Source organism: Oncorhynchus keta, chromosome 12, assembly GCF_023373465.1.
Source record: "Oncorhynchus keta strain PuntledgeMale-10-30-2019 chromosome 12, Oket_V2, whole genome shotgun sequence".
In the NCBI taxonomy this organism is placed as follows: domain Eukaryota; kingdom Metazoa; phylum Chordata; class Actinopteri; order Salmoniformes; family Salmonidae; genus Oncorhynchus; species Oncorhynchus keta.
In genome coordinates, this window is record NC_068432.1 from 34119644 (window position 1) to 34141641 (window position 21998).

At 44.0% G+C, this 21998-nt stretch overlaps 1 protein-coding gene and 1 pseudogene across 4 annotated transcripts; one reads left to right on the forward strand and one right to left on the reverse strand.

The window, feature by feature from the left end:
* Window positions 1-455: 455 nt before the first annotated feature.
* Window positions 456-8077, reverse strand: LOC118391403 (forkhead box protein N4-like). Of its 4 annotated transcripts, XM_035782757.2 has the most exons (10): window positions 7970-8077; window positions 7551-7732; window positions 7170-7237; window positions 3701-3986; window positions 3495-3608; window positions 3190-3341; window positions 2942-3038; window positions 2610-2823; window positions 1663-2010; window positions 456-1487 (listed from the first exon to the last, which is right to left on the reverse strand). In XM_035782757.2, the coding sequence occupies exons 2-10, from the start codon at window positions 7584-7586 to the stop codon at window positions 1261-1263; spliced, it is 1542 nt and encodes a 513-aa protein (XP_035638650.1). In that variant the 5' UTR covers window positions 7587-7732; window positions 7970-8077; the 3' UTR covers window positions 456-1260. The 4 variants fall into 4 exon arrangements, with proteins under 4 accessions (XP_035638650.1, XP_035638654.1, XP_035638651.1 ...); XM_035782761.2 differs by lacking the exon at window positions 7170-7237 and having other exon boundaries at window positions 7970-8076; XM_035782758.2 differs by lacking the exon at window positions 7970-8077 and having other exon boundaries at window positions 7551-7739.
* Window positions 8078-10636: 2559 nt separating this feature from the next.
* On the forward strand, window positions 10637-21892 carry LOC118391813 (unconventional myosin-Ih-like; annotated as a pseudogene).
* Window positions 21893-21998: the final 106 nt, after the last annotated feature.

Consider the following 21998-nt stretch of genomic DNA (forward strand, 5'->3'; position numbering starts at 1 on the left):
GGAGTTACATTGTGTTGTTTAAGTGTTCCCTTTATTTTTTTGAGCAGTGTATATTCAATGTGCGGGACACATTTGAGGCTAGGATTACACCTTTTACAAATGGTACTTAGGATATGTACAGTACAGAGGAGGCTGGTGAGGGGAGGACGGCTCATAATAATGGCTGGAATGGAGTCAATGGAATTGAATGGTATCAAACATGGAAATGTGCTGGGTGTGTTTGATACTGTCCCAATTATTCCAATCCTTTCCAGCCTATTACTATGAGCCCATCCTCTGATTTAAAGTGCCACCAGTCACCACTGGTACAGTACGGCTATGAATAAAAACACTTTGTTGTAATACCGTAGACTGACAGTAAACGGTGCTCTTGTGTCACATGTTTAATTCTAGTTCAGCAGCACGGTGTGCATTGTGTGAATAAGACAATAACACTGAAAAACCTGCAATAAATCTGGCATCTGAAAATATTTATTCTGAAAATGTTTACAGTTAGAGAAACACCTTGTAGGCACAGGAGTCTATTGTCAGTTTAAAACAGGTGAATCTGCTAAGGCTGTCTGTAATACCTTTACATAAATAATCTTAAGGTAAAAATGTTTAGTATTTCTAAAATACATTAACATGTTAAAGTCCTCTATATTATGGCTTTAAGAGTCATGTTAGACAGTTCACACAGAGCAAAGTAAATAAATACAAATGAACAAAACAGAAAACTCTGAGATAATGCCTGCCTAGCAGGACTTTAGTACTACAAATAAACTATCGAGCTAAAATACCACAGTCAAATCTGGTAACAAAAAAAGGATTGTTTGCACAAGCTAGTAAAGACTTTTCCTCCACAAGAAATAGATGACAGATGAGTTTCCCCGACAATCTTTTACATATCTTCACAGAAGACAACCGTCACAACATTGACTCCAGCTCTTGTAAAAATAAAGTGGCATTGCATTTTACCTCTAAACCATTACACACACAAAAACACTGTATCCTCATCACTCTAAAAATCTGACAGGCCCAATCAAACACGTCTATGTTAGCTGATTTGGGTGCTTCTTAAGTGCTTTGGTGGAGAAACAGGAATCAGTAAAAAAAAAAAAAAATCTCTGATTGACATGAAAGAGGCAAGACATCCTGTCAGGTGGGAGAATGTTCAGGATTCTCATACAGTAGGTGTGGGGACATGCAGGTTCAACAGTAGTGGTCTGTCTTGGTGTATATCAGTGTTTAATACACTGTATATCAGTGTTTCACAGTCAGTCAGAGCAGGGTGGCGGCTTGGCCCCCGGCCTCTGTGGTGGTGATGTACTGGAAGGGGACAGCAGGTGCCGGGTCCAGGGTGGTGTACAGCCCTGAAACCTGTAGGTCCACCAGGGGCTGTCCAGTGGTGGGGCCAGGCAGCTCAGAGTCAGACAGGCACAGAGGAGAGTGGTTAAACATACTCTCCAGGCTGAAGCCCTCCTCTCTCACCCCCTCCCATAGGCTCCCTGAGAGACAGAAACAAACACATTATAACCCGTTAAAACAGATCATTAACCAAATCATCCTTGGATTAAAACAGTTATGTTCAAGACTATCTGTTTTGATAAAGGTGTTCAACAAATATGCCATTATTAATTTTAAACATACAGTAACATCCCTCCGATATTCATAATAACCCACCAGCAAACTCCATGATACTAGGGTCCAGAGCGTCCACATCTGCTGTGACGTCAGGGTGGAGGCTGTACAGACTGTGGCTGTTGGCTTGTCTGTAGGGCTGCTGCTGGATGAAGGGGGTGTGGGAGTAGTCTGGGACCGAGTGGAGGGGAGGGGTCCGGGCAGGAACAGGGGAGCTGGGGTCTCCTAGCAGGGTGGGATTCTGGGCCTGGAGATGGAAGGGGAGGGATGTCTGCAGAAGCCCAGACAGAGGGGAACCACAGGGGCTAGAAGGGAGACACGTCATCCTGGGGTCACAAGGGTTCCTCCGACAGCCGTCCGGTCGGTCTGTGATCAGCCTGTCCAGCTCATCTGAGAGACATGAACATTAGCAGTAAACAATGAGCTTACACTGAGTGTACAAAACATTAGGAACACCTGATCTTTACATGACATAGACTGACCAGCTGAATCCCGGTGAAAGATATGATCCCTTATTGATGTCACTTGTTAAATTCACTTCAATCAGTGTAGATGAAGGCGATGAGACAGGTTAAAGAAGGATTTTTAAGTCTTGAGACAAATCTTGTGTATGTGTGACATTCAGAGGGTGAATGGGCTAAACAAAAGATTTTAGTGCCTTTGAATGGGGAATGGTAGTAGGTGCCAGGTGCACAGGCGTGTGTCAAAAAGTGCAACGCAGCTGGGTTTTACACGCTCAGCAGTTTCCCGTGTGTATCAAGAATGGTCCACCACCCAAAGGACATCCAGCCAACTTGACAGAACTGTGGGAAGCACTGGAGTCAACATGGGCCAGCATCCCTGTGGGTTTCTTTTGACACCATGTAGAGTCCATGCCCCGTCGAATTAAGGCTGCTCTTAGGGAAAAAGGGGGTGCAACTCAATATTAGGAAGGTGTCATTAATGTTTTGTTATGGCTAGTCTTTTCTCGTCTGCTCTACCATCCTCACCTGGGTTGGCCATGCTGCGGCGGATGGCAGTCAGGTCCTTGCGTTTCCACTTCTGCATCTCTTCCTCCATCTTGTTGATCTTGGCTGGGTTGAGGGCCCACAGACAGCCCTTACGAGTGGAGGAGGAGCCTCCCTGCTTGTTCTCTTCCTTTTGAAAGCACTTGTTCAGAGACAGGTTGTGTCTCACAGAGTTCTTCCAGCCGTCAGGCGCCGTCTGTAAGGTAGACCATCAGTTAAACACATACTGATAAAAACATTGTTGCCGATGTTCCCAAACTTCCATGAGCCCAGATAATCTCATGTGTGTAAAGAGGCATCTCCCTGCTCCTCACCTTGAAGTAAGGGAAGTGCTCCTTCATGAAGCCATAGATCTCACTGACAGGGAGGCTGCCTGTCCGGCTGTTCTTCAGAGCCATAGCAATCAGGCAGCTGGCAAAAACAGTCAAATATCATCCATTTTCATTTTTTGCTCAGTTCTAATTGTGTCTTCTTTTTTGATAGGTCCTTTACGAACTGTGTTAAAACTGTACCGATTAAATGTCATGTAAACTGACCAAGTTAATGTGTTAGTGTGTCCTACCTGTAGGAGTAGATCGGTTTGGGGAAGGAATTAGGTTCTTGTAGGAGATCCTGGTTGCTGTGGGAGTTGGTGATGCTCATGCCTGCTGCTTGCTGCTCATACAGGTTTTGGCTATGGTAGGAAGGGCTGTTATACAGGCTGCTGGGGGAATGCTGGGAAAAATGAAACCAATAAACTTATTAGGCCCTCCTTGCATTAATTACGAGTTATAGAGATACAGAGAAATACTATATGCATCACTCTGTCATAAACTCTTATGTTCATTAGAGTTCAGAAACATTTCTTAACATTTCTGTGGATGTTACCTGTTGGACAGCCTGAGCTGGGCTATAGGCCTGCTGGGGGGAGTGGTAGTAGTGGGCTGGGGAGGACTGGTATTCTGAGGCGGGCATACCACTTCCTGGGTACCCTCCTGTCATCTGAAAGATAAAGACTCATATGAAGGGAAGAACATGGATGATTAAAAATAACAAACACAAATACAAAAAACAAAAGGTTTTGGAGTACTTACATTTCCATTTTGATTGTTGATGTAGTTCATTCCAATATAACTGTTCTGCATGTTGCTATGGGGAGGGACAATGGTGTCATGTCCTAGTGCTGTATTCATGTTTCTGTGCTGGTCTGAACCTGGGTGAAGCTCCAGTGGGCTGCTCTGGGGTTCTGTGTTGTTGAAGGCCAGTCTGCCTGTGGCCATCTGCTGCAGCCTGTGTACGTCCACGGTGGTGAGCCAGGATAGAGACTGCAGGTCCCCTGGCAGCTCTTCACTCTGCTGGGACAGCTCAGTGGTCAGCAGCCTGAGCGACAGACAAAGGAGCTGCTCAACATCTACTGTAAGGGACCTGAGTTACTGAAACTTCATTCATGGTTTCCATGTTTCATCACAAAATTGTTTTGAATGTTCATTTTAGGACTGATGCCCAGCTGAGCATTCTACTCAATGCAGTGACTATAGGTGCTGATGAAGACTGTCTAAAGTGCATTACCATGTCTTGGAAGCACGATGGCATTAGAAAAGGAGTCAAGATTTTTTAGTAGGACAAGCTTTTGTCATCTTTGCTACGTCGCCAGATTGACTTTAGATGCAGTATAACTTTAATTAGCTATCTAAGATTGAGGGGAGAGCACCAACATTTGAGCTAGCTAATGTTACCATTGCTAGCTATTTTCTGTCAAACCTTGCTAGCTCACGGCCAGCAACATTGCCATCTCTCTAAAGTAAACTTGATGACAACATAATGATGGCAATGTTGTGTTCTACTAATTATGTGTCTACTTTAGCAATGTCATTGTATTTCCAGTCCACTATAGTGTAATTTTGACGAAACATTCACTATCCCCCATTAACCTTCTGTCGGGCATCAATATGCTGCGGCATTGGTAGAATGTTGACACGAATGAGTGACGAAGGTTTTACAAACTCTTATTTGCACAACTGACCCTTTTATTTCAATGACTCTTACTTTCCAGTTCCAGATACTCAAAAAAAATAATGCAATGTTACATCCGGTGCCCACGGCTCCATTTAATAAATTAAATGTATTTATAAAGCGCTTTTTACATCAGCCTATGTCACAAAAAGCTATACAGAAACCCAGCCTAAAACCCCAAACAGCAAGCAATGCAGATGTTGAAGCACAGTGGCTAGGAAAAACTCCCTAGAAAGGCAGGATCCTAAGAAGAAACCTAGAGAGGAACCAGGCTCTGAGGGGTGGCAAGTCCTCTTCTGGCTGTGCCGGGTAGAGATTATAACAGAACATGGCCAAGATGTTCAAAGGATCATAGATGACCAGCAGGGTCAAATAATAATAATCACAGTGGTTGTAGACGGTGCAACAGGTTAGCACCTCAGGAGTAAATATCAGTTGACTTTTCATAACCGATCATTCAGAGTTAGAGACAGCAGGCGTGGTAGAGAGAGAGAGTCAAAAACAGCAGGGCTGGTGAACAGGTCAGGGTTCCATAGCCGCAGGCAGAACAGTTGAAACTGGAGCAGCAGCATGACCAGGTGGACTGGGCTGAATCACAAATACACAGGGGCACCCCCACAATATTCAAAGTGTGGAGTAGGGTCGGGTACACTGTGCACATTGTCTGCAACAGTTGGTCTGGCCATTGAATAATGATTAGTTATTCAAATGACAGTCCCCAGCCCTGTGGCACCTGGCTCTATTGTTTCCAGAAGGCTGTTCCCTACACTCCACCCCCAAGATGACCAGAGCCTACATTAATCTGATTGAGTGACAGCTAATTGACAAGGGAGTTAAACGAGAACCATCTGCCTCTCTATCAACACCAGACCCTCTGCACTACAGCCAACCGCTCTAGTGCAGGAGAGCCTGGAAAGCAGGCTTAATGCTGTTGACTCTTCTAAACAGACATTAAAATAACATGCATGCTCCTGCCTTTCTAAAGCATATTTCAGTCTGACCTTACATTTGGTTAGCTTAGTTGACAATAGTTAGTATTTTACTGGAAATCTTCTTTCTCACAGTTACAAACATAGCATTTCAGCTCCACCCACACATTGTTATCAGTAGGCAGATTGGGTGAATTCATTTTGCATGGCTTGGTGCCCCGGGTGGGTGGAGTTTACACATTTTAGACCATTTCATTGGTCCTTAAATGAGATCTCCACCCACCTGGTGAACTTGGCAGTGCAAAAATGAACTGGCCCATTCTTATGTTTCGTCAGATGATAAAAACAAAGTGTTGCTTGGAGACCCTGTGTGGTCAATGTCATGCCCACAAACCAGAAAGGGAATGGTTAACTATAAGTTCTATAATGTAAAAACCCAGTCTATAAACTGTAGTAGTAATACAATTACAAGTTTGATTGTGGTTCATTTTACAGTCAGGTTTTAGCCAATGTCTTGAATTAACTCCATTGTAAGTAGACTGAAGAGCTGTTCTGGTTTTCAATCAATGAGTCATAGGCTATAAGATAAGAAACTAGTTAAGAAACATACGACATTAGCCTACAGTGAGAACATCACAATAAAGTTACATTACTGTGGGAACAGAGTATCCAGCATGAAAAATATTACTGTAGTTTATTTAATTACAATTTGGCTGAAAGAAATCTCCAAACTTGGTTGCTTCAAAGGTAACTTCACATAAAATCTGAAAAAACACAAACCTTTTTGAGGGAAACATCCATGTAACAGTGCCACAAAGAATACCCCTCAATTCAGATTAGCACAAAATAATGATTCCTTCTGAAGTAAAAATCCCTTCTTCACTGTCAACAATGTCGCTAGGGGAACTCCAAATAAACACAATGAGAAGGCTATAGACAAGCAGGTCCAGTTCACTGAGCAATTATGTCGCTGAGGTAGCTAAGCTCTGATTGACGAGGAGAAAAGTTGTTCTATACTCTCTTTACTCTCTCCGCAGTTGGAAGAAGTGTTCGACGTGTGAACGATGTGTCCACCACCTTTGCTTACCAGTACAAATTAGACAGGCAGTCAAGCAAGTCCTCCCCCAAGGGTTTCTACAAGCAGTGTCCCCTTGTTATCTATTTTGAGGCCACCCCTCCCAAGTCCCCAGCACCAGACACCCAGAGACAGACCAACCCCCCCCAACAGTGGGACAGAAAACAGAGCTGATGGGCTCTGACATATCTATTCAGACCTAAAATTATTAATTGTAATGTTTTTTGTGTGTGCATATTTTCAGACACACACACACAGAGAGACAGAGAGAGAGAGAGAGAGAGAGAGAGAGAAGGGCGGAGTGAGAGAGTGTGAAAGGTCAAGATATAACGTTGTATATATATATATATATATATATATATATATATATATATATATATATATATATATGAGAGAAAGAGACCCCTTGCAAACCATAACTTGAAGGTTTGCCTGCCAAGCTTTTCAGAGTTAATTCAGACCCGTGACAACCTGGTGCAGTATCATTATCTAGCTTTACATGACATCCTGTGATGAGGTGTGATGAATGATTAACGTTAACGTTACTTTCTGAATTTCTGAAAATCCCTGTCATGCTGGCGCGGTGGTATCATCTGGCGCGATGGTATCATCTCCTACAAAATAAATAGTCAGTTAGCTAACCTTAGTTGACAAACCTGGCACACTGCCAGCAAACAGCTAGGTAGCTAACTACAGTGACAATGCTAGCTTTACATTTACACAAGTAGCTACGAAGCTGTTTCAACTAACGTTAGTTACCAGACCCATACCTGACTGTCTAACTAGCTAGCTACAGTAGCTCGTTTCAATCTAGCTAATAATGCTAGTATGAGACATGTATTTACTTTGACAGCTAACTTAGCTAGCTAGATATCAGACACGTTATATGAAATGTAAAAACAACTATGTAAACAACCCCTTGCTAACCTGTTCTGAACGAATCAACGCTGAGTTTGAGTCCATTCATTAACCTTCCAAGCCGTTTTAAAACTCTCTCTTCTGTCACCGTCTGCCTGTCCAGTGTGTCCACTCTGGCAAGGAGCTGTTCATCAGCACCACTGTCTGGTTCCAATTTTGATGCGGAGCGCTTGCCCGCGCGATTTGATGAGCTGCAGCGGGAAGGTGGTCGAGGAGGCGCGGAGAGGAGAGGCAGTAACGTTAGTTCTCAGGCTCAATGATAGCAGTGAAATAAACACCAGTGAAAGCAGACAACAACATAGACATGTGGGAATGATGGTCATTTTAAGGGAAGGGCGTTAAACAGTTTGTAGACTGCAAATTGACCGCAAGAAGCCCAAACAGATATCACGTTGGACTAAAACATAATATTTTCAAACATTGCTTACGTTTGTTTATGATCACCTGTCTCTCTATTATGGATGGGATTGGGAATACTTGGGAACAGATTTCAATTGGAGCTGATTTCCTAGTATGTTTTTTTTTTGCCGAGAAAATTTGGGGGGGCCAAATAAAATCACCCGCTAGCCAAATTCAGTTTGGGAACCCTGGCCTAGGCCCTCCTCTCGAATTACCGTATTTGAATACTTTGTGCATTGTCAATTAATGGAATGCGCATTCTCCCCCTTCCAAACAACTCTTACAAGTACATCAGAACAAGCATTTCCCATAAATGAATAATGCCAACACACTCCAACACAGTTGTGCAACTTGCCCCTCCCCTCCACCTGACAGCAGAACATGATTAGGCAACTGTATATTGTGTGGATTATTATCATTCTGATGTAGCCTATATGATAACCTTAAGCTTACTTTCAATAGTTCCAGCCAGAGAAGTGTTAGAATGACAGTGTATGCCTTTTTACTACCCAGAGTATGATTATATGTATATTGCAATAATATTTTATCACATTGGGGATTTGTCTGTCTGCTAGGCATTCTGTCTAGTTCTCTCTGCAGAACATTACAGGCGAAAAAACAGAAGAAGAAAATTAGGACACCATGACAGCCAGTTTGCAAGGGCTGTTGCACTCCTCCAATGAAATGCTCTATCAGTGCATTGTCATACTTTTTATTGAAATTTCTATATCAAACAGCCACATTTTATACACAAAAATAACACTTTTTCAGATAAACAAACCATGCTGCATTTCAATACTATAGCGCCGTGAAATTGCATTTAACCTAAATGATTGCATTTTAGAATCATGTTATTGTGTTGCCATCAGCTGTATGCATTTGGCCATGGTATCCTAGCAGAAAGTTTCTTGCTCACTGAACATGGCTGAGATTCAGAAGGCTACTACAGTAACCTGGCTAGTCTTGACCATTAGAGTCCAGCTCTCTCCTCAGCTATCTATTTGCTCCAATAAATAAAGCATGCTGAGTTGTATGGGACTAATTGAGCAGGTGAATATTAATTTGGCTATCCTGTGATGCCTAGTCCCATGCCCTTTAAGGAGGCAGAGTTGTGCTGTAATTGGTCAGTATGTTAACCCATGATTTTCTGATTTTGGTTTTGTGTGTGTGTATGTGTATCTACCTGTGTGTTTATGGTGTGCGGGGGTCTTTTGTACATTGGTGCCCTGCTGCAGGAAAAGGTGTGTGTATTGTGTGGTTAAGTGCCTTGTTCGTGGGCACATTGCCCTGGGATTTGAACCGGCAACCCTTTGGTTAAAAGCCAGCTTCTCCAACTTCAAGGCTACTGCTGCCCCCTATTGATGATAAGGTAGAACAATGAAAAACCATTGCTGTGTACGGGATCTGATATCCCATTTCAATGAATGATAGAATGAGAGTAAGGTAGGACAGAGGTTGGTTGAGGATGATGACCTTACCTCTTGACTGGAGTGGACTTTGATGACTAGGGTATACAGCTTGTTCCCCCTTATTACAGAGACATAAAGTGTCAGGAAGAGGAGAAAATTAGAGTTTGTGTGAGAGAGGGGAAAGAGGGCTGATGTGTGGGGTTATCAAATCGTAGCCCTCAAACTCAGCATGAAATCTGTAATGGGAAAATCAACCCCCTAACTCTGGTGTAATTGGATTTTACAGGGACTCATGTTAAATCAGAGAGCTGTGGGTAGGTAGCACAAAGCTTGTTAAGACTAGACAAGTCTAACCACAGGCTGGAGGGGCAGGGAGCACAAGACGTGTGGTGTGATTGTGAATATATGGGTGGGTATTTGGTAGGGGGCTGCAACCAAACAGAACATGAACTGCTCAAAATGGTTCAGTGTTTCCCATAAATTACCTTAAATGTTACAGTAGTCTCTGGGAATGTAAGCCTCTATGTAACATTGTTTGGGAAGTATATAACTTAAGTTGATATAGTGGGAGTCAAGTTATCCCTTTTGTTCTGATTTTTAGTAGTGTCTAAAATGTATGTCCTTTTATTTTGAATGTCTCCTCTCTGTTTCATTAGTGTGGCTGTAATGCAAGATGCCTTTGTTAATGTTTACAGGATGCTCAACTTTACATTTTAAACAGTCGGAATGAGAGGGCAATGTTACGCTTCTGTCAAGCCTGTCACAACCTAACACATTACTTCGTACTAATCCACAAGACAGGGAAGGTGATCATCTATACTTTGTTTTTTCTTCATCTTAAATAATCATTCTGGATAACAATGTCGATCAATAACTTATTTATGGTTAGTTAAATCATGTATGATCTGTTTGAATAAAAATGAGAACAAACCTGATATATACATTTTAAGATGACGGAAAAGCACAGGCTGATATTGACAGCAGTTTTAAGATGCACTGAGAGGACAATAGTTTCATCCCAACAGGCCTGTTACTGTAGCTTCACCTTGGTATTTATGAGTGGTTTATAATTAGTCAGAAATGTATCTGCCTATTCAAAGATCAGTAAACACAATACCTGCACTGGGGCTTGGAGCAGATAGTTTCTGAATCCTTGTGTTTTACATGCACGCATACACACACTGACACACACACCCATGCACACACACACACACACACACAAACACACATTGTGTGTCAATGGACACTCATGTGAAGCACTGAATAAGACCTTCCTGCCTAGGCTTCATGAATGATGAACTAACTATCTTAGAGCATCCAGAGCCAACTAGCTCAGTATGGTCTCAGCATGGTCTCAGTGTGGTCTCAGCGCGGTCTCAGCGCGGTCTCAGCGTGGTCTTAGTGTGGTCTCAGCGTGGTCTCTGTGTGGTCTCAGTGTGGTCTCAGCGTGGTCTCAGCAAGGTCTCAGCGTGGTCTCAGTGTGGTCTCAGCATGTATGGTCTCAGCATGGACAGGACCGGAGCAACGCTCCAGGAGGAAGTACTAGTCCACATGGAGAAACTCCCCACGAACCGCTCCCCTAGTCCACAGAACCTGGCCAGTTCTGTCAGAGAGCATGGAAGTCAGAGGGACAGAGGAAAGCAGTGTGACAGTGAGGTGTTACGATCAAAGGGACATACCTGCGTCTGAGTCGCCAGAGGCTAAAAGTAGCTCCAGAATGAGAGTGTTGCTCGGTTGCTAGAACAGTCCCAGGACGAGAGTCCCTCTTTAATGCGAAATCGGGGACAATAGTTCTAAGTTGTTTGATCCATTACAAGACCGATTCAACCATGACTCATATGGCTTTGGAGATGAGTGAGGTAATACTGCAGTGTTTTTTAGTGTGTCTGTGTGCTTTCCCTCTGTTTGATAGAAAAAAATGACTGTTCCCCAATGTTATTATTATTATTTTTGTCATTTAGCAGACCCCCAGAGCGACTTACAGGAGCAATTAGCGCTAAGTGCCTTGCTCACCACTTATGAAGTTTCAACCTTTGCCAGACTTTGGAAAAATATGTAATACAATGGTAAAATACATACTGTTTATGGTACTGTTTTCTACCACATTATAGTATGCTGTATTTGATCTCTACAATTGAAGCTATAAAAAGGAACCATTGTAGGATGAGATACAGAACCGTGACTCTCAGGTTTCTCCGGACACCTGGAGCCCCCTAAACGTGTGTGTTGACATGGGTGATGTGATGTGTGGTGTCAGTCTGTGGCCCATGAGGAGTGCTCTCTTTCAGGAGCATAACAGCCACTTTGTGACAGAGTAACAGGATCCTGTCCCAAAGTGGAGAGCCTGGGACAATGGGCTGGCCTCCAGGGTGATGGCCACTCGGTCAGATAGGCTTTCCTGTTCCGCTTTAGCCTGCCATTAAATGTAGGTGTGCTGTTGTTCATTTTCCACCTTTGCTAGTGTCATCCCTCTCTGCCCACACCTATTACTCTCCACATATCTCTCTCTATCCCTGTCTCTCCACCCCCCCCTCTCACTCCAAATCTCTCTCTCTCTCTCTCTCTCTCTCTATATATATATATACACACACACACTTCTCCACATCCCTCTCTCTATTTCTCTCTCCACATCCCTCTCTCTCCCTCCCTCCCTCCCTCCCTCCCTCTCCACATCCCTGTCTCTCCACATCCCTCTCTCTATTTCTCTCTCCACATCCCTCTCTCTCCCCCTCCCTCCCTCTCCACATCCCTGTCTCTCTACATCTCTCTCTCTCCCTCCCTTCCTCTCCACATCCCTCTCTCTCCCTCCCTCCCTCTCCACATCCCTGTCTCTCTACATCCCTCTCTCTATTTCTCTCTCCACATCCCTCTCTCTCCCTCCCTCCCTCTCCACATCCCTGTCTCTCTACATCCCTCTCTCTATTTCTCTCTCCACATCCCTCTCTCTCCCTCCCTCTCCACATCCCTGTCTCTCTACATCTCTCTCTCTCCCTCTCCACATCCCTCTCTCTCCCTCCCTCCCTCTCCACATCCCTGTCTCTCTACATCCCTCTCTCTATTTCTCTCTCCACATCCCTCTCTCTCCCTCCCTCCCTCTCCACATCCCTGTCTATCTACATCTCTCTCTCCATTCTTTGTGTGAGTTATCACCTGTTTCAGACTTTTTGAAAAGATGTCACTCTCTCCTGTTTGCCATTACCATTAGGTTCCATTAATGTGTATAATTTAATGGTCCTTCCATTTTCAGCAATTAAGAGTGTGTCAAACACAAGTGCAAAGAAACTTTATCTCACACAAGCATGTATGCGCGTACTCGCTCACAGAGCGAGAGAATGGAATTTCAAGACATTTTCACTTTCAATGTGTCTAAGAAGGGTCCAGTTCCCTTGTTTATGCTAAGGAAGGGAGAAAGGGAGGTTTGATCCCCATCGCCTCCTTCTGTTTTGTCAGATTGATTCTGACATCTCAAATGGGGCGCCTTCAGTGATGTTGTTCACCTGTCTCATTGGTTTAACATGATGCTGGGCTGGGAGGAGATCGGAGGGAGGGATTCTGGAGGGGAGGAGAGTGCAAAATAAATAGTAGCTCAAAAGGTGGGAGAAATCAACCCCCCACCTCTTCCACATCCCTAACCCAGTTACCCACATTCCTTGAGGATCGGAATAACAATTCAGTAGTAATGAAATCAGAAGACTAAAAAATATGTTCTATTGTTTTGTTCCTCATGATAACTATAGGTGTCATAGCTCAGCAAGTCTGAGACCATTACTTCTCCTTTATAGTCTGTTCCTTGACATATAAATACTTGCTTTTGGGGTTCACATATTAGAAGATTACACCCCCCCCATCACCCAACCGTCACCCACACCCCCTGTTGTGCTTTCTCTTGCTCTGTCGTTTCCCTCAGCATTACCCTGCTTGCAGTAAGTAGGCCAAAACTCTTTTGTGTTTTGACTGCTGAGTGTGAAATTGACTGTGACGTTGAATGTTTTCTAATGAATAATTACTGAATAGACATACTGGCTGAATGTGTGAACTGGATTGTAGACTGCTCTTTAAAAAGGTTTCCATCTTCTTATTCACATGACCAAAAATGCTTTTCACATACAAGATGGATTGGAGGGGCATCTTTTAATGGATGTTTTCTCCACATTACAGAACATTGAAAGAGCCTTTCTTGCAGTTCAGGGGGAAAAGTACGATAGAATTGAATAAAAGAGGTTTTCAGTGTTGCAGAGCTGGCAACCATGTAAGATGTGACGGGTTGCTGTGCCAGGTAGAGGGTGGGAGAATGGGGGTTGGAAGAGGAAGGTTTTTTTTTCTTAAGAGTGGTGGATTGAAAATGTTTTTTTTTGCACTTCTCTGCCCCCCTGTGTTCTCAGAAATACATCCTGGAGGGCTCGTGTTTTAAGCAGCTTTAGAATTCTATGTCTTCTGGTAGCATGGTGGAGGTCTGGGTGTGAGCTTTGGGACCATGAGCTTTCAAATCATGCCCCTACGTTTACCACACAGCTCCTATAGTAAACTATTCGCTTAGAAGATACACATAAACTCAGCAAAAAAAGAAACGTTCAGGACCCTGTCTTTCAAAGATAATTTGTAAAAATCGAAATAACTTCACAGATCTGCACTGTAAAGGGTGTAAACACTGTTTCCCATGCTTGTTCAATGAACCATAAACAATTAATGAACATGCACCGGTGGAACGGTTGTTAATTGCCTACCGTCTGTAAGCTGTTACTGTCTTAAGGTCACAGTTATGAAAACTTAGGACACTAAAGAGGCCTTTCTACTGACTCTGAAAAACACCAAAAGAAAGATGCCCAGGGTCCCTGCTCATCTGCGTGAACGTGCCTTATGCATGCTGCAAGGAGGCATGAGGACTGCAGATGTGGCCAGAGCAATAAATTGCAATGTCTGTACTGTGAGACGCCTAAGACAGCGCTACAGGGAGACAGGGCGGACAACCTATCGTCCTTGCAGTGGCAGACCACGTGTAACAACACCTGCACAGGATCGGTACATCCGAACATCACTCCTGCGGGACAAGTACAGGATGGCAACAACAGCCCGAGTTACACCAGGAACGCACAATCCCTCCATCAGTACTCAGACTGTCCACAATAGGCTGAGAGAGGCTGGACTGTGGGCTTGTAGGCCTGTTGTAAGACAGGTCCTCACCAGACATCACCGGCAACAACTTTGCCTATGGACACAAACCCACCGTCGCTGGACCAGACAGGACTGGCGAAAAGTGCTCTTCGCTGACGAGTTGCGGTTTTATCTCACCAGGGGTGATGGTTGGATTTGTGTTTATCAACGAAGGAATGAGCGTTACACCAAGGCCTGTACTCTGGAGTGGGATAGATTTGGAGGTGGAGGGTCTGTCTTGGTCTGAGGCAGTGTGTCACAGCAACATCAGACTGAGCTTGTTGTCATTGCATGCAATCTCAACGCTGTGCGTTACAGGGAAGACATCCTCCTCCCTCATGTGGTACCCTTCCTGCAGGCTCCTGCAGGCTCCTGACATGACCCTCCAGCATGAATGCCACCAGCCAAACTGCTCATTCTGTGTGTGATTTCCTGCAAGGCAGGAATGTCGGTGTTCTGCCATGGTCAGCGAAGAGCCCAGATCTCAATCTCATTGAGCACGCCTAGGACCTGTTGGATCGGAGGGTGAGGGCTAGGCCCATTCCCCCCAGAAATGTCAAGGAAGTTGCAGGTGCCTTGGTGGAAGAGTGGGGTAACGTCTCACAGCAAGTACGGGCAAATCTGGTGTAGTCCATGAGGAGGAGATGCACTGCAGTACTTAATGCAGCTGGTGGCCACACCAGATACTGACTGTTACTTTTCATTTTGTTCAGGGACACATTATTCCATTTCTGTTAGTCACATGTCTGTGGAACTTGTTCAGTTCATGTCTCAGTTGTTGAATATTGTTATGTTCATACAAATATTTACTAATTTTGCACGCCCAATTTTTCAGTTTTTGATTTGTTAAAAAAGTTTGAAATATTCAATAAATGTCGTTCCACTTCATGATTGTGTCCCACTTGTTGTTGATTCTTCACAAAAAAAATACAGTTTTATATCTTTATGTTTGAAGCCTGAAATGTGGCAAAAGGTCGCAAAGTTCAAGGGGGCCGAATACTTTCGCAAGGCACTGTATGCTATACAGTGCTGCCTATGTATCTACAGTATATTCTACAGTATATTCATCAGCAGTGTAATTGAACCTCTACTTCACTGCCCTCCCTTTCAGCTACGCCCTGGCAGACAATGTCTACCGCACCATGTTAACAGAGACCGACAACCACTTCATCTTGATCTCAGGGGAGAGTGGAGCAGGAAAGACTGAGGCCTGCAAGAAGATCCTGCAGTTCTACGCTGTGAGTTGCCCCAGTACCAAACTGCTGGACAACGTCCGAGACCGACTGCTGCTCTCCAACCCTGTGCTTAAGGTGAATACCATAGTAAAGCATATGTGATGACATGAGAAATTAGCATTATGTTTGTGCACTGCCATTTACAAATACAATGACTGATAATAGTGTGTACCTCTCTCAGGCTTTTGGAAGAAGAATGACAACTCAAAGCCACATTGGGAAGTACATAGACATTCAGTTTGATCACGTGATAAGTGCCATGAAGTTGAGCACAGAATTCCCATAGTAAAACATCAGGGGAACATAACAAAATGACTGGTCGATCTTTAATGGGCTGTACTCCCCCTAGGGGGAAGCTGTTGGTGGCCACATCCTCAGTTATCTACTGGAGAAGTCCCGGGTGGTGCATCAGAACCATGGAGAGAGAAACTTCCACATCTTCTAGCAGCTAGTGGAGGGAGGAGAGGAGGACCTGCTATGCTGGCTGGGTCTGGAGAGGAATTGTCAGTGCTACAGCTACCTGGTACAGGTGAAGACCTTTACAATTGAACAGTATGAATATGTATAAAAGAGACAAACAATCAACGTTTCCATGGAGTGGGCCATCATCATCAAGACAGTTATCTCCTGTCTCACCAGGGGGAATGTGCCAAAGTCAGCTCAATCAATGACAAGAGTGACTGGAAGACGGTACGGAAAGACCTCAGTGTCATAGAGTTCAGAGAGAGCAATATAGAGGTGAGTCCTAATCTCTCTATCAGATCATTTAATTTATCATGAATTATCACTTATGACCAACCTGTGTCTTCTCTGGCCCATGATGTAGAGCCTGTTTTCAATCATTGCTAGTGTACTTCACCTGGGAAATGTTAAGTTTGTGGCTGACTCTCTGGGATACGCCACTCTCAACAACAGTCCAGAGATATATTGGCTGTCCAAGGTGAGTCATATTCTGACAGCAAACTACACACTAATGGACAGTCACTCAATTTAGCAGTACTTATACCACAGAACTGCTAGAGTACTCTGTTTTCAGACATTATGACAACTTTTCAGATGAAGGGATCCCCTTCGCAATGAGAGTATTTGGTGATGTGTGATTGGTTGTTTTTCTGTTGTGTAGTTGCTAGGCATTCCTGCACAGGAGATACAGGTTGGATTGACCCACAGGAAGATTTAGGCAAGGTTAGAGGAGGTGAGGAAGATGCTACTGTTTTGCAGAGTTATTCCTAAAACTTTACCACCACAGTAAAGCCAATCTCTGTGGTTTGTCTGCTGTTCTGGCCAGGTGCTCAGTCCCTTCACCATTGACCATGCAGTATATGCCAAGGACGCTCTAGCCAAAGCCATCTATGGCCGCACGTTCACCTGGCTGGTCAACAAGCTCAATGAATCTTTAGCAAACAAGGCGAGTGTCCCTCTTCAGTGCTCCACCAATGAGTGATAATGTCCCTAATACTAAATCTAACCACTTTAGACGCTGTTAACAGGTACAGGATATACAGTAAGTAGACATAGGAGACTGACTGGTATTGTGCATCCATGTAGGATTGCTCCAGGAAGACGATGATTGGTCTGCTGGGCATCTATGGATTTGAGGTGTTTAATGTGAACAGGTGAGGGGAGACAGTGGGTCAGTTTTGGACAGTGACTTTTAAAGTGTGTCAGAGATTATGAGCCTAATGACTTGACTCTGTTTCAGCTTTGAGCAGTTCTGCATCAACTACTGTAACGAGAAACTGCAGCAGCTCTTCATCCAGTTGACCCTGAAGTCAGAGCAGGAGGAGTACGAGATGGAGGGGATTGAAGAACATACTCCTCTTTTACTAAAATCTCAGATTGGCCTAGGCTACACAGCTTCAGATATAAAGCATGTTTTGAATTGTTGTTTTTCAGTGGATGCCAGTGCCATACTTCAACAACAAGATAATCTGTGACCTGGTGGAGGAGAAATGTAAAGGCATAATTTCAGTGCTAGTGAGTAGATAGACCGACTGATGGTCAGATAGAAATGTAGTCAGGCAGACAATAGATTTGGATTGGTTGAGCTCTACACGTTCAGTCTCCTCTCTGCTAAATGACTTAAATGTAATGTAAATGTACTAGGATTAAGAGTGTCTACGTCCTGGGGAGGCCACAGACATGGGGCAGCAGATAGCCTAGTGGTTAAAGCGTTGGACTAGTAACCAAGAAGTTGCAAGATCGAATCCCTGAACTGACAAGGTAAAAATATGTCATTCTGCCCCTGAACAAGGCAGTTAACCCACTGTTCCTAGGCCATCATTGAAAATAAGAATTTGCTCTTAACTGACTTGCCTGAAAAAAAAGAAAAAAAAGCACTTTCCTGGAAAAACTGGAGGAGATGGGCGATCACCCCCATTTTGTCACATTTGTCTGGATCGAGGGTTTCCGCCTCTTACACTACGCGGGGGAAGTCATATATTGTGTGGTCGGTGAGAGATGAGTTCCCCAACATTACAGCCCTTCCTCTCACACACACTTCATGCTCCCCCACATTCCAGTAGAATTTATGAACCCAGTTTCTTGTCTCTGATATTATTTCAATAAGCCTCCCAGGAGTCTCCACTACTTCTCATCACTTTTTCTCTCACTGTTAACAGCCTGCTTTTTACTCTCCACTATACCCATTTTTCCAGGATTCCTGGACAAAAATAGTCCTCTCCTGTACAGGAACATTTAAGAGGTGTGTCCAGGGCTCTCACTGACACTGCTGCGGTCAGGAATCTGCTTCCTGCCGACTGCTATATTATTCATTGTTAAGCCCACCTGTGAATTATAGAAGAGCTGATTGTTAAGCATTGCTTTGTGATAGACTGACATGACTGTTAAGGGGGAGGACTATGGGAGTGTTTGTTCTACTGCCTCTTGGTTTTGAAAAGACCGTTCTTTATCGTTCATCCTGTATATTTTACACTGCCTAAGTGTGCCAGAGTCTTAGTTGAGCTTAATTGTTGTTAAAATGTTGTAGTGTTGAACGATGCGTTGATGTTTATCCATTTGTTAGCTGGGGGATGTTTCCACCTTTCCACTAGGTCATGCGTCAGTCTAAGAATGCCATCATCAAACACTGCTTTCCCACCACTCAGCCAGACAGCAAGAAGAGACCTGAAACAGTAAAGAGAATTTCTGATAACAAGAGCCACCAAATTGATCCGGTCTCGCCATGAGTTTCTATATTTATCATCCTGGCTGTCTTCTCAAGTGGCCACTCAGTTTAAGAGCAGCCTAACGAAGATGCCCATGTCTAAGAAGCCCTGGTACGTCTGCTGTATGAAGCCCAACGAAGGCAAGGAGCCAGGTGAGGCCTCATCACCTTAACGACCAACCACAGTCTACTAGCCTAAACCCAACACACATACATACTCAGTAGAGGCCATTACACCAAACAGAACCTGACCCATGCATGGCCTACAAAGTGTTACTTGGTGCATTCATTCATAGTGCATGACCTGATGCCTGTAGCCTTGTGACCTCTCTCGCCTCCTGCAGGGCGCTTTGACGTGTTGGTGAGACACCAGGTGAAGTACCTGGGGCTGATTGAGCACCTGAGGGTCAGACGGGCTGGCTTCGCTTCCTGCTGGAGATATGAGATCTTCCTGCAGAGGTCAACACAACCTGCACTTCACAGTTCTGTAGATAGTGTGCAGTTGCTCTCTGTCCAACATAAACTGCTATGATACATAGCTGCATTAGTTTGTTGAACACTGGTGTTTCCTGTTGTCTCCTTCAGGTACAAGCCCCTGTGTTCAGATACCTGGCCTAGCTGGAAAGATACAGACGCAGAGGGGGTGAAGTGCCTGATCAAGCACCTGGTCTACATGCCTGATTAGTACAAGATGGGCAGGTGAGGTGGTCTCCAGGATTATGGGTTTGGGTTCACTTGGTAACACAGTCTGGCTGTTTCTCACTGGCTTGTCTTTCATTTATGATACAAAAGGACCAAGATCTTCACACGTCACCCCAGAACTCTGTTCGCCACCGAAGATGCCTTTGAGGTCTGCAAGCATAAGCTGGGTGGGTACTGGCTCTAGCTTTTCAAACAGACCACTCAATTCTGGAATTTGATTGTTAAATGGCATTGAATTGGAAAGAAGTCAGGTTTTACATGTCACTTCATGTTACAGCTACAAGGATCCAGGCAAAGTACAAAGGCTACAGCGTGAAGGGAGACTTACATGAGACAGAGACAAGCAGGTCTCTACTTCGACTTTCTTGGAAATAGTATAATATGATATACAAGACTATGACTTAATCAGCTGTCTTGTTGTCTCATTAGCTACTAGGATTGAGACATGCTGGAGAGGCATGAAGGCCAGGAGAGAGAAGGAGAAGAGAGCCTGGGCTGTCAAGGTCATTAAGAGACAAAAATCAGAAGATATCTCAAAAGACAAAGGGTCAACATCTACCACAAATACTCCACAAAATCAGTTGTACTTTGTGATCATAATTTGTAGGTTCATCAAGGACTTCATGCCCAGAAATCAGCCAGCCTGTGTTGACAACACGGAGTATTTGGCATTAGTCAGGCAAACCTACCTCACACAGCTCAAGGAGAATCTACCCAAAACAGTTCTGGACAAGAACACTTGGCTAACCCCTCCCCCCATTATGCAGGAAGTGAGTCTCAATAGGGAATTGACTGTGCTTTAATACTTTCTCTAAACTTATTTTACACACCTGTTTGTCATGGTATGAGTCAGAGGAGGATGGTGTGAGGAGCTATAGGAGGATGGGCTCATTGTAATGGAATAAATGGAACGATATCAAACACATGGAAAACACGTCCGTTCCATTTATTTTCCAGCCATTACAATGAGCCCGTCCTCCTATAGTTTCTCCCACCAGCCTCCTCTGTAATGAGTATACTGTACACCCATTACATACATTTGTACTTGTAGGCCTCACAGATGTCGAGGAAACTCTACACCCAGCACATTTTACGGAAGTATGTGCAAGGAATCACAGGTAAGCCTACCCTACAAGTCATTTAATGCAGATTTGTACCCTATTTGACTATAGGGCTCACCTAAATCACACCATACATCTCAGTTGTTTGCTTACCCCATTTCCAGTTACAAATCAAGGGATTGACCAGTTCCCTGTTCAAAGGAAGAAAAGAGAACTTACCCTCACAATGTGTGCAAACGATTTGTGGACACCAGGATAAGTGAGGCGGAGACCTTGTGCTGATGAATTATGTGCCCAATTGTGCGCCTCTTACAGACATCCACGGTGATAATGACCAGCATTTTTGACCAGTTGCCTTTTCTGGTCAGGTGAGGAAGACATCCACATAAAAGCCTATCAGATGATTTGGCAAGAACGCATCAAGGTAAACAAATGGAGTTAAGTAAGCTTTAAGTAAGCCATGTTAAAGTTAAACATTTATTTTTACCTTTAATGTCAAATTAAAGTCAACTCCATACCTTCCCACAGTACAGTGTTCCTGTGGTGAAATACAACAGGAATGGCTTCAGGCCTCGCTTCAGACAGCTGATCTATACTAGAACTGCAGCCTACCTGGTGGAGGAGGCCAAGATCAAACAGCAAGGAGAGGAATAAAGCTGCCTAGGTGTGTGTGCATGTATCACGTTTAGTTCTCGCAGTGTAATGCACTGTGTTCATTCAACCACTGTTCTAAGTATCTGGGCTGTGTGTTCTTCCAGGTGTGTCAGTCAGCAACCTGAGTGACAGCTTCCTGATCCTCCATGTCCAATGTGAGGATATCAAGCAAAAGGTTGGCTGCGCAAAACACTTATCATTGATGTGCACAAATGTATATTTTTTTACTAAGATTTTGCACATATTATTTTCAGAATGGAATAGAACATTTGCATTTCTATTGTTGCATTGTCTATTTGCTCAGGGGGACCTGGTGCTACCTGTTTGAGGCCTTGACCAGGTTGTCTGCTGGCCAACAAGAAGCACTGTATTAAAGTAGTCCAGGGCAGGTAAGACCAGTGTTAAACTAAATACTACTGTAGTCTAAAGAAAATGCTAATCGTTGCCAAAATTGTACGTAATGTTATTGAATGTTGTGGTCGTTTGCTGTGTTAAGTTTGACATCCAGCCTGGCAGAGAGGGGATTGTTGACTTCGAGAGTGACCAGGAGACCAATGATTTACAGAGCAAATAATGGCCATCTGATGGAGGCGAGTATGAAACTGAAAGACTGTGTGGCCTTACAATTCTCAAATGAACAAATACGTTTTGTAAACTATTGGTAAACAGTAGGCTACGAC